The sequence below is a fragment of the Solanum dulcamara genome, chromosome 7 (genome assembly GCF_947179165.1).
Source record: "Solanum dulcamara chromosome 7, daSolDulc1.2, whole genome shotgun sequence".
Lineage (NCBI taxonomy): Eukaryota > Viridiplantae > Streptophyta > Magnoliopsida > Solanales > Solanaceae > Solanum > Solanum dulcamara.
Window position 1 is genome coordinate 77,610,953 of NC_077243.1, and position 14,112 is coordinate 77,625,064.

The following is a 14,112-nucleotide window of genomic DNA, read 5'->3' on the forward strand; positions in this document are numbered from 1 at the left end:
AGTTTACCAAAAAATTCATGTGTTAACACACACGAAAAATGAGAAAATTACCTAATTCCGCTTGTGCGGCCCCTAAATACTATGAATGCATCGTGGATCGTGTCAAGGCTACACGTATTGATCCCTTGGGTACTTATGGAGAATCCTATAAGGATTTTGATTATTTTTTTTGACAAGAAGCCAGTTTGCCAATATATTCATGACCTAACAAACACGAAAAATGAGAATATCGCCTAATTTTGCTTGTGCATCCCCTAAATGCTTTGAATGCTCAGTTGATCTTGTTGAATCTACACTTACTGATCCCCCGAAAACTTACAGAAGGTTCTATAAGGGTTTTGGAAAAAAATTAATCAGAAGCCGGTTTTTCAAAATATTCATGTGCTAACACACATAAAAAATGATAAAATTGCCTAATTCCACTTGTGCGGCTCCTAAATACAATGAATGCATCGTGGATCGTACCGAGGCTACATGTACTGATCCCCTGGATACTTACGGAGGGTCCCATAAGTGTTTTAATTTTTTTTATTCAGAAACCAATTCACCAAAATATTCATGGGCTAACACACACGAAAAATGAGAAAATTAAATAATTCTGCTTGTACGTCCTGTAAATGCTATGAATATGCTGTGGATCATGATGATACTACACGTACTGATCTTCCGTGTACTTACGGAGAGTCCCATAAGGGTTTCAAAAGAAAGTTAACCGGAAGCCAGCTCACAAAAATATTTATGTACTAACACACATGAAAAATGACAAAAACGTCTAATTTTCCTTGTGCGAGCCTTAAATGCTATGAATGCATCGTGGATTGTACCGAGGCTACACGTACTGATCCCCTGGGTACTTATAAAGGGTCCCATAAGGGTCTCAATTTTTTTGATCGAAATTCATATTACCAAAATAATCATTAGCTAATACGTATGAAAAATGAGAAAATCGCCTAATTTCGCTTGTACAACCCTTAAATGCTATGAATACGCTGTGGATTATACAAGGCTACACGTACTGATCCTCTAGGTACTTATGAGGGTCCCATAAGGGTTTCAAAAAATAATTGATCAGAAGCCAGTTATCCAAAATATTTATGGGCTAACACACATGAAAAATAAAAGAATTGCCTAGTTCCTCTTGTGCAGCCCCTAAATGCTATGAATACATCGTGGATAGTGTTGAATCTACACGTACTGATCTTTTTGATACTTATAGAGGGTCACATAAGGTTTTCAAAATTTTTTTGACCAAAAGTCAATTCACCAAAATATTCATGACTTAACACATACGAAAAATGAAAAAAAATTGCTTAATTTCACTTGTGCGGCTCCTAAATGCTATGAATGCATTGCGAATCGAGGAGAGGCTAGACGTACTGATCCCCTGAGTACATATTGAGGGTTCTATAAGGGTTTCAGAAAAAAATTGGCTGGAAGCTAGTTGACCAAAATATTTATTGGCTAAAATATACGAAAAATAAGAAAATCGCATAAAACACAAACCCTTTTGTAAACCAATCAGAAGGATTATAATTCTAATTAGGAGCTTGCCTTAGCTTCCAACAAAAATTATGCCAATGCCAACTTAGAAATTTGACAGAAATGAAATTAAAGGAGAATATAGAATACTAAAATATGCTTGAAACATGATATACATATTATTATTACAATAACAATAGCAATAGTTTTAGAGATATATTCAACATTACATGTAACATGATTTTAGATTATGTGAAGCAAACCATTTTGTAGACCAACTAAAAGAATTATAATTCTTAGGAGCTTGCCTTTTAACAAAACTTATCCCAATACCAACTTGTTGTTTGAAGTTTTTCTCATTGATACATGCATTGACTTTGACAATCTTAATCTCTTTCTTCATCTTCTTTTCTTGAAGTGGTACCATAAGTGGCAAAGGCTTTGAAGATGATTCCATCATTGGACTTTGTTCTTCTTGACTAAGTGGAATGTAAATAGCTCTCATTATGTCTTCAAGTATTGCTTCTTTTGTATCAAACAAATTGCAAGAATTGAAAAACATGTGAAACCCATTTAAGCAAGAAAGGTGAAGGAGCTTCATTGTTCTTGGCATATCATTGAATCCATCCATTAAAACATTTTCAAGAAATTCTTTCTTCTTGTCTACCAAAATCTCTTTCACAAAATCAATTGAGTCTTCAATTTGTCCCCTAGGGTTTTCATTAAAGTGAAGCAATGTGTAGTTCATCTTCCCTACTTCTCTTTCTTTCTGCATATGAATAAAATCATGCACCAACAAAATTTAGTAACATAAACTTATAATTCTTATAGTAACAATTTAATTTTGGGATAATTACGAGCCTGAATCGCTAGGTCAATGTATATGTTGTGTATATTTCGATCATTGGACGAAGGGTATAGACCCCTAACATTCCCTTTAGTTTTCAACTAAAAGAAATATATGTATAAATATAAAATTATATGTGTGTATATATAGAAACACACACTATATTAAATAGGATTAATTAAGATAGAAACATCACTAAATATCTCCTACCTATCATGACTTTTTGATAATCCATCACTACTCTATTATTAAATAGGATAAACAAAGAACTTTTACTATTTAGTGCTTAGAAAGGAAGTAAAATCTTATTAAAACATAATTTATCTATCGCTGTCTTTTTTTAGTGTTTGGAATGCAAGTAAAACCTTGTTAAAACCCATAACCTCAAAGCCTAAGCCCGTATACAGATTGAATTGTGACAATAGATCGAACATCACTTGTATATGTAAAATTTTATGTACATCACTATGTTAGCATGGCTTTACGTTCCCATTTTATGAAATAATGTAACTATAAATAATTTCATTAAGGCGTAAGCTTAATTTGTTAGATGAAATTATTGAACTAACTTGATAGCTTTGGATGTCATTCAACAAACGAGCTGTGGCCATGAGCAACTTTGAAATGTTTTCATATTGGCCATTAATTGGCCCAAGCATTTCACTTGGCAAAGTTGGACATCCAAGAGAAGCAGCATGAAGAACTAAAATATGTGCACCAATTGATATCATTCCAACTTCTAGATATTCATCCATAGATGGCAAATTTGAAGTTCTACTCCATAAGCTTTCCGTCATCCATGAATGAAATGTCTCCTTCCACTAATTTTGAAAAAAAAAAAACAAGAATAATTAATCATAATAGTCATTTATTAGCCGTGCAATTTAAACATAGTCGATGAATATATAATATATCTATAATATGTATATAATCATGTGTAATCAATATATTATTTATGTACATGATTATAAAAAGTAAACAGTGAATCTGACTAGCTCTTTTGCATAAAAATTTAGTAAAACAACAACACTTATACTTAACATGAATTCAGCTTTACTTATAATATGCAGTAACGAAGTCAATAATTTCGATAAGGGTGTTTGAGGGTGTACATAATTTAATATGTATATATATAAAATAATAATATTTGACATATATACAGTAGTTGAATCTTACACACACTCTCTGTATATATATAAAATCTTGACAAAATTTTTAACTTCCTCATGCATGGTATATGTATACAACTAAATTTTCTGACAAAGGGTGTTTAATTGATCAATTTTCGAAAAATATAGTCCCTGCCTATTTTCAGTGGCGGAGCTAGGACTTTGACTAAGAAGATTCAAAATTTGAAGTACTAGACACATGAAATAGTCGAAAGGGAGTTCGACATCAACTAACCCCAGCCACTGCCTATCCCCTGCTTATAGGGATAAACAATGGTTCATATTTTTTCTTTGATTTTTCAATTTTTATTGAGTTTAACTTTTATACGGCAATTACTAAATAAGAGGAGAAAACTTACCATATGTCGAAGTTGTGGGATGATGTCAATTTTGTGTTGAAGATGGTACATTTTGGCAACATCACACACAAGATCATCAAGTGCTTCAAATATGATCTTACTTGGTCCATCAAGGTTTTTTGCATCCCACCTGTAACGAAAAATAATAATTAGTTAGCGAATTTAAGTTTTATATACGCTAACAGTATAAAAAGTATTTACACGATCAAATTATACATATAAAAAACTGTGGAATTACCTTTGTATTGCCTCACTTAAGATATAGAGTTCACTTAAAGAGGCTTCTTCATCATAAAAGTCATCAGCAACAGTAATAACTATGGAACATTTTGCAACAATTAATCTTAGAAAAGATTCATAAGGTAGAAAACTACTACTACTTGCTGCACTTGCAAAATAAGAATAAGTAGTTTTTTCTCTCCCAAATCCAATGTCTACAAGACCTTTCTCTTTTGACCACCTACAAATCCAAAATAAATAAATAAATAATAATAAACAAATACATAGAATAGAAGAATATTTTTTTATTGTAATGATTAGAATGATATAATATAATACAAATTTTTAATTTATATATACTGACAATGTAAAGTTGTTAAAGTTGTTTATATTATGAGCAAATGTAGAATCATAATTTGAAGTTTAAAAGTTCTAGATTCTAGCTCTTTTGGAGTTTCTAAGTTTTAAATTTATAATTGCACATATTTAATGAACTTTAAAGACAAATACAATGTTTGGATCAAATCTACTGAATTCTATCAAATTCGTACCATAAATGATATATATGAGAATATTTTAACTTCCGTTTGGTCATAATTTTGAAGTTAAAACTTGAAAGTTCGAGTTTTTAAACTTGTGTTTGAACTTGCATTTTAATTTATTTGGAAAAAAAATGAAGTTCTGTGAGTAGAAGTGAATTTTTCCCTAGAAAATAGTGTGAAGCAATTTTTAGGAACTTGAAAATATTTTAAAGATAAATTTTCAATATTTAATCAAATTTTCTGATCAAACGGATATTTAAAGATAAATTTTTAATTCAAAATTTATAATAAAATGCTAGCTAAATTTATTATAATAAGTTAACTGTCTTCTATTTCATGTTACTAATTCCACTTTATTATATAATGATCGTTTATATAATTAATAATTTACCCTATCAGTACATAAAAGTTAAACTACTTACATAGTATATAAAGATAAAAGTGAATTGTCTTTGTACCTCTTTAGGTCTTTCAATTCCTTCCTATAAATTGACTGTCGATATTCATAATTTTGCACAGCTAATTTCATTAACTTGTCATTTTGCAGATAAGACAACCTAATAAAAAACATTTTTTTAATTAAAAAAAATATTAGTCAAATTTGAATCATTTGGTCAAGAATAATTAATTAATAATATATTGATCATAATATATAATTAATTGTGTAAATAAAAAAAATAGTATACTTACAAATAAAATGGTGATTTATCAACATTGAGAGGAATAGATTGATTTAATTCAATCCATAATCTGTGATCAAGGTGTTCTAATCGAGCAAACCATGGAACATTCAACTCATGCTCAATCTATAAATAAGCAAAAAAAAATTAATAAAAAATTAGCATGTAAACAATTTTTTGTATGTCCTAATTGATAACAATAAAAAATTATGTATTAGCAAAGTTTTGTTGCTTAGTTCAATAACTTTAAATCCTTTAATCTTGTATTGGGGCGGAATGGATGGATGAGCGAAAGATGTCATGTCATTAAATGGGGAAAAATCTGTCTTATATTAGAAATGCATAAAATAAATATTTTTTTGTTTTAAATTGCTTGCCAGATATATAAAAAATAAATATTTTATTTGACTTATCCAATTTAAAAAATCAAGAGAAGTTTATCAATTTTCTTTCAACATATAAAGTATTAATAATCAAATTTAAAATTTTAAAACATAATTAATAAGGATAGTTCTGTAAAATAAAACTTTAATAAATACTTCTTAAGGAGAGTCATATCAAATCAACATAGCCAAGTAAAATGAAACGAATGAGTATGTGTTTCCCTTTATTAATTTGCGCACCACATTTTTTAAAGAAGATTCAAATGAACTCCTATCGTGAATTGCTGGCTGCACCATTAAAATTTCACCATATATAAATTCCGGGGCATAACTAGCCTTTCTACTAAAATCTTAATAAATATTAGATCTGATTCGATAACATTTATGCTTAAACAATATTTATTAAGAACTAGTACTGCTTACCACTTTTTGAAGTGACGGAATTAATGATAAATTATCATTATTCACAAGAAAATTTCTGGCAAAAAATCTTGCTTCTTCCGCTTCAGATTCTCCATTGAACATTAAATCTGTTGCTCTATAAACATTGTACATCACAGATATAAAATGTTCTTTGTTCTTTTCTATGTTGTCCCTTATTTGTGGTTGTTGAAGAAACCAACAAAAACTTCCTGTCATTGACGAAAAAAAATAAAATAATTATTGGGTGTTTGAACATAAAAACTGTAAAATTTTAAAAAATATTATATTTCTGAGAAAAAAGGAGTCGTGGTGGTCCCTTCGGACTCCACGAATGAATAATTGAAAATCATTTACTAATCAATAACTATTTTTCTGAAAAATAACTTTCATTGTACCAAACGAATTCATATAATAAAAATTAGATTTTAAAGTACCTTGATTTATTTTGTAGCCTTGCAATCTGAGAAGCCTAAAAGCCAAAGAGTCCTTCAATAATTTCTCTGGTAAATCACTTGTTTCTGATGATAATAAATACTCTTTATTATTCTGTAAATTATTCATTTGATAATTCTTGTAAACTTGGTCAAGAATTTGTTCAATTTCTTTTTCAAAATGTTTAGCCAATCCCATTCTTTGTATATTGTCAACCATGCAAAGCATTTTTAGCTCTTCATCTACTGGAAACCTTGAAGGCACTGCCCAAAAAAATTAAAATAGAACAAAAAATCATGAAAAATTAATTAGGGTTTAAGACAAAAAAAAATATCAATAAAATGAGAAAAATATGGAAGGTCAGGGTTTAAATCCAAGTAAAGACGAAAAATATTATAGAGTTATTCAGTACACGTGCTTGATCAGAGGCGTACTAGCTAGTCTTATATATTATATATGGGTTCATATATATTTCTGACACGGAATATATATTCTCATGTGAATTCTAAAATCACTAAAATTTTCATAAATATTTACAAAATAAGTGTTGTTTTAAATTTTATCACGCTCATTAAGAAAAATAACAAATATAAGGAGTAATATTACTAAGTTTTCTTATTTATTAGATGTTTCTTGAGACTTGAACATAATAAAAAAGAAATAATTCTTTAATATAAGAATATAGTCGGAAACAATCACTAACTATGATCTTGAATTTCTAAAGCTATATTATTTTGGGACGGAAGGAGTATTATATTAAGAATCTAATGAGTTATTCTAGATCTACTTTTGTTGTTGATAGGAGATAATTACGTATCCGAAGGAATAGTCAAGTTGCATGTAAGCTAATTCATATAGGATGCAATGGAGCGGGGCGGGATGGGGCGAGTTGCAGGTTTATGTGGGTTTAAAGTATCAAATAGGAATTTGAAGAAAATTAAATTTTTATAATTAGTAAAAATCAAAGATATAAACTTTTTATATTAAACTTTGACTTTAATTTTATTTTTTTAAAAAAAAATTATACTAGACAAATGTTAATTAGAGTTAATTAACGATTAAGAAATAATTATTAAAATGTTAACTGAAATAATTAATTAGTTGTTGAGATGTTAATTAACGAAAAATTAAAAAAAATATGAATTTTATTTTTCATATTAAACTCAATTAAAAAAGAAAAAAACATAAAAATTTATGCGGTGAAGGTCTATACAGGACGGGACGGAGCGGTTTAAAAAATTTATGGAGTTGAGCTCAACTTGGACCGCACCATTGCCATCCCTAAATTCAAATACATACCATCATTATTGAGAAAAAAACAAAAAAATACTCTACTAGGCACCAATTTGAGAAAGCTGGGTTGTAACCCAAACTATTTTATATTAATTTTTGAATGGGGGTCGTACTATCTTTATTACTACTATTATCAATGGACTAGATGCATCAAGGATGCGCTCATTTTATTATATATGATTCGAGGCATCGAGGATGCGCTCATTTCATTATACTGATTCGAGGCATCAAGGATGCGCTCATTTTACTATACAATTTGAGGCATCGAAGATGCACTCATTTTATGACATTTATTCTAGGCATCAAGGATGCGGTCAAGTTACAGATTGATATAAGACCTGGATCGGGATCAGGAGGTATATAGGGGCGTTCTCGAGCCCCCCATGGCTATCCCATAGAGGTGCATGGGTCCTACTTTCTGGCCGGGATTGGAAGTAGGTGGATATATCTTGTTATGAGGTGCTTGCCATAGATGGTACTACTGGTTTTACTGCATTACTTTAATGCATCTATGCATTCTCTATCACCAGCATAGATGTTTGTACCTGTCGGTAGTAAGGGATGCCGTATGGGCTTACCTGTTTGTGAGTAAACTTCCTGGGCACACAGGGGCTCGGAAAGTACTGACTTACTATTTGCGAACTTGTGGCGGTATAAAGGGTGGTCTCTTGTTTGAAGGTACTTACTGCCCTTGTTCTTATTTATCTAACTTTTTGTGCGGGAATTTAGTGGATACGGTCCTTTGGGGCCTTTATGTGATATCTGTGATTAGTTTTATTAGTTGATTATCACTTAGTTGTCCTCCTCCGTAGTGTGTCGTCGTGTTTAGGTCTTGAGCTAGCGCCACCAGGTACTTCATTGATTTCCTTGCTTGTTTCTTACCTACTCTCTCTTTCCTATATCTGATGCTTCTTATTGTAGGCTTCCTTAATATCCTTATTTGTTACTTGTTATATATACTCCTTTCTTAAATGTTTTTTACACTTGCTTTATCTTTCGAGCTCTGTCAGCCAATGCCTACTGAGTACTACTTGTCGGTACTCATACTATATTTTTGCACCCTACAGATCATAATACAGGTTTTCACTACTGACTTGGACATTATGCGGAGCAGCTCTTGCATTTTGGAGACTTGGGTGAGCTCTTGAAGTTCGGAGTTGCCTATCTCCTTCTATTTTGGCTTGGACTAGTCTTTATTTTGTATTCAGAGATAGTCTGTATTACCATTAATAATATTATTGTATATGTATACACCTTATACTTCCTTATTTAGTTTAGTAGCTCAACTATCGACTAATATCAGGTCTTGGGGGTTATCTTGTTGTATTGTTATTATTCTTCTTCTCTCATTATTATTATTATTATTATTATTGTTATTGTTATTGTTATTCTTTTCTTCCACTTCTGGTGATCCGTTGTCTATGACTTCGGACTATGGGGTATAGTAGGTGACATCAAGACCTGAGAAATTGGGTCATGACATAGTGGTGTAAGAGTTTAGGTTCACCGGTATCGTCGGTAAAAGAGCAAGTGCCTAGTAAAGTCCTTCAAATCGGTGCAGATCGAGTCCTTCAAACTAAAAATGTGTATAATATACCAAAATATTTGTCGAATTTTGTGATCTTAAACATGTCATGTCAAAATGTTGAAAGTAAGCAATTACTAAATATAAAAAGTGACATTCTTTTTTTTTATTAAAAAAGAAGAAGAAGTAAGACATGTAAATTAAAATGGTAAGAATATTTATAACAAACCTCCATTGGGACACTTTTGAACAATGGACATGAGGTATTCAAGGCATTTTTTATTTCCAGTAGACATGAAAGCTTGTGCTGTGGCAGAAGGAGATTGGAACAAAGAGCCATCTTCTTCATTAACAATATTATCATTGAGCTTTTCACTGGAAAAATTAAAAAAAATGGTGAATAATGGTGGTTTTTAAGTATCACATATATAATTAAAAGCTAGTAAAAAATTATTTATTTTTCTTGGTGAGACAAGTTCACGATGTAGAGTCTCTGGGTTCAGAATGATAGGGTCTGTGTGTTCAGAATGAGTATATAATTTTATTTTACGTATACATTTTTTTTGTATGTGTAAAGATTGAGAGAGCCATCGTTATAATTATAGATTCAACAGAATTCAATAAAACCATGCTTATCATCTAAACATTTAATTTAGCTTTTAACCTATATGAGGAGATTTATAATTTTTTTTAATTAATTTTGACTCAAATTCTATATATATTTATATTTTAATTTTTTATTTAATATGAATAAATAATATATTCAGAACTCATTGTGATCTAGAATCCATAAGCTAAACTTGTGTTGAGTTATTCTTCATTTAAAGCTATGTTGCCAACGTGTCCAAGAACTAAAGTTAGTGGGTTCAAAATAAATGTTTTTTTATATATATACATTTTTTTGTACGTAAAGAATAGTGAGGCAGATTCAATTGAACCTACAGAACCTCCTTTAGATCTGTTGCATGCAATTATATATTACATGGAAATTATTACTGTTACCTTTCAAGAAGTGCTTTCTTCTTCATGAAGACATCAGATAACAATTTGTTTGATCCACTAGAAAAAATAATCTCCAGGCCTTGTGCTTTTGCAAGTTGAAGAATTGAAGGGAAAACAATTGTGAACCAACGTGGAAAATGTTGAGAATTTTCCTTCAAAAGTGTGTCCATATTTGCATGAATAAATTTCAACCCTGAAATGATGACAACACACCCTCTGTCATTTAATAAAGTTTTAACAACAATAACATACTCGATGTAATTACACAAGTGGAGTTTGAGAGAAATCAGCCAAGGGTGGATCTGCCAATCTGAATATTGTCAAATTTATTTTTTATGTATATATTGTAGATAAGTTGAACACTATTTGACTTCTTCTTTATGTGTTGGTCAGTTTCTGTCGAACCCTTCAAAAGTTATCCATTTTTTGAGAATTTGACACAGATATATACATCGACTTTCTGAAGGATCCGATAAACATAAAATGTAGGTTTATGTTGCTCGAATTCTCCATAAAATATTGTCCAATGTCAGTCGGACCCTGCAAAAGTTATTCATTTTTTGAGGATCTGACATAGATATATACATCAATGGTATGGAAGATCCGAGCAACATAGAATCTAGGTTTATGTTGCTCAAATTCTCCATAAAATATTGTCAAGTGTCTGTTGGACCCCGCAAAAGTTATTTATTTCTTAAGGTTCTGACATATATATATCGACATGATGAAATTGAGGATTTGTCATTGTCCCCTCCAGCTGTTGGCTCCATGCAAATTGCTGCTGAAAAATCCGAGCAACATAGAATAAATAACAATAAATGCAATTTTTTGGTACTTAGCTTTTATTTACCTTTTCTTATGTGGCTTTCACCCACATTCCATTTCTTGAGTGCTACCATGCATGCAAGAGTTGTAGGGAGTGTATAAATGGTGGGAAAATTTTCACCATTTGATTCCCCCCAAAACCCTTTCTCATTTTGGTTGTTAAAAATCCAATTTAGACAACTCTCAAACATAGGACCATTAGCTTCTTCTTCTTGATTATTACAAGGAATCATGGCCAACCAAGCAGTGTCATAGGCAGATGTTTTGGTAAAAGAAGTGTCAAAATTGTCTTGGTTTGAGAACAAATCTTTCTTGATCTCATGTACAAGAGATTCAATGGAAGACAATGAGGAGGAATCCATGAGAATTGCAAAGAGAGAGTCTAAAAGAATGATGTCTAGAGCTCTAATTAATTAGTTGAAGTGATGGTGGAATATGCAAGGGAACTAGCACTATATATAGAGAGAAATGTAGTTTCCATATTTACAAAAATAATTTAAAGTCATATGCAACACGTTTTTTTAAAAAAAATACATGTACATACTCAGGTTACTTACATGATAATTAATTTCATATGAATCCTATGATAAGCATTAATTAGTGGCCTAGTGAAATGGTAATTTTTGAGTTCCCATCACTAGGAGATGGGGTTATTTAGTTTTTTTTTTATGTAGTCCTGGACGATGCATACCTCATAATTTATTTATTTTTTAGGGGGGAGGGGGTGAATTAGGATTAATGTCATTTTTCATCATGATATTAAATTTAAATCTATCTTAATTTATGATTTATCTAATATTGCATCACCGACTTATATTGTTCGGTCGATATGTTCCCATGTTAGTGGGGAGATAGGGTTATCTAGTCACATTATGTGGTCCAGGTACTTTTGAATTGAGTTATGTTCGATGTTTATTAATTTCTTGTCAATAATTAATTCTACTACCATGTGCCTGGTTAAAAAGGGGAAGTAAATAAATACCTGATTTATGCACATATAATTAAATTTCAATCATTTTTCTCCCGAACTTTAATCATGTATGAAACTTCAGATTATAATGTGTAATATTTATCGAAACTGAATATATGTTAAATAAAGGTATTCAAATAAAATATTCCATAAAAAATATATGAAAGTATTGATAATGTAATTTTTTTTTACATAATTAGTGTATATCGCCTGAGTATTGAAATTTTAAGAACTCCCTTGATCATGAAAATCTTTCAAATAAAGTGGATCCTAATTTTTTATTAAAAAATATAGACAAACACAACTCTAACTTTAATTTTAAAAAATTTCAAATAAAATTTTAAAATATATATATTATTTTCATGACCAGACACCTACTAAATATGAAAATTGTGGGCCTAGTCTTTCTAAGACAATATAGGTCTTTGTCTACATTTACTACAACAAAACTTGTAACAAAATTAAACATCATGGTTGTTGTTATTTTGTATGGATTAACCTTATTTAATCATTAAAATTAAATAATATGGAAAAGACTTTTGCAGTCTTCGCCACTTTTTTTCTCATAGAAGTTCATACTATACACTTGAACGTTTTACATTTAACTTAATTTTTATTTAGGTAAAATTACGCGAATAAGTAAACATATACTAATTAATTATTCAATATAGCTATAGTTTAGCTAATTTATAATTTGTCACTAATATTTTGCGTTAATTACGATTCGAGTTTGTATAATTCAAATTTGTATAATATAATTTGTATAACTTTTGTATAATATAATTTTATATATAATAATATGTATAACTATTTAAAGTTCATATATTTATGTTTGTATAAATTCATTGTTTCAAATTTATATAAAAATCGATCAATTATACAAATATACTCGCAAATTATTAAACTCACCTATAAATTATATAAACAAGACAACTTAAACTATAACTATAACTCATAAATATATAAATTATAATTAAAAAACCTAATCAAATTTATTATAATAGTTATTTGCAAAATTTCTTTCATTTTCAAATGGTCATACAATGCATGAGGTCATTAAAGATGCAGCCAAAAAAGGGGTATAGTTGAAAAGTAATATTTGTTTCTATTTTAAGTAAAATTATATGGAGCCACCTTAGACTGGTTGAATACATTTTAATAAAAAATTATTCTCTTTCATTTCATATTACTTGATTTATGTTAATCTGACACATGATCCCTTAAGAAAATTTTAGTTAGAAATTAATTTTACTAAATTAATTTTATTAATGATATTTTGGGACTCTAAAATTTTATTACTATTATTTTATATAATTATTTAATAATAAGGGTAGTATAAAAAACACTCTCTCTTGATTTTTTAAAATAGATAAGTAAAATAAAATATTTGTTTTTGAAAGGAGGGAGTGTATCTTTATTATGGTACAAATTAGTTTTTCGTTATTACTGTATTTATTTTACATATTTAATTTTTAATATGTTCAAAAATTTATCAAAACATTTTTTTACTTTGTCAAAATATAAATAAAATTACATACACATCATCTTCTGTTGAACAACACTAGATTAAATATTTATCTTCTGTTGAACAACACTAAGATTAAATATTTTACTAGTTATCATTCACAAATTATTTATAATAACGAGTGCAAATTTAGTCTTAAGGAAATTATTATTATTATTATTATTATTTCCTTTCTTATTAAACTGTATTCTGTTTTGGAGACTAAAATCTATGTGGTTTTCTACTTCGTATAAAATAAATATTCTGACTTGAAGAGTATAAAAACTTTGTTGGAATATTAAAGTTCATACCTGTACAACGATTTGAAGAATAAAAAAACTTCATCGTTGTTGTTGTAAAAAGTTTGATATTCTGAAGTATTAAGACACTTTGTCTATTTTGACAGTGAAAAGAAATGGCAAGTGAAAATGCTACTACTTCTGCGACTGTTGCTGCAACA

General features: G+C 29.5%; 1 protein-coding gene across 1 annotated transcript; it reads right to left on the reverse strand.

Annotated features, from left to right (window-relative positions):
- Nucleotides 1-1,636: 1,636 nt before the first annotated feature.
- LOC129896507 ((E,E)-geranyllinalool synthase) lies at nt 1,637-11,599 on the reverse strand. The gene is made up of 11 exons (XM_055972427.1): nt 11,204-11,599; nt 10,354-10,546; nt 9,581-9,726; nt 6,536-6,796; nt 6,102-6,310; nt 5,306-5,421; nt 5,074-5,172; nt 4,093-4,314; nt 3,855-3,984; nt 2,896-3,147; nt 1,637-2,248 (listed from the first exon to the last, which is right to left on the reverse strand). Exons 1-11 carry the CDS (start codon nt 11,538-11,540, stop codon nt 1,706-1,708), a joined length of 2,508 nt encoding a protein of 835 aa, XP_055828402.1. The 5' UTR covers nt 11,541-11,599; the 3' UTR covers nt 1,637-1,705.
- Nucleotides 11,600-14,112: the final 2,513 nt, after the last annotated feature.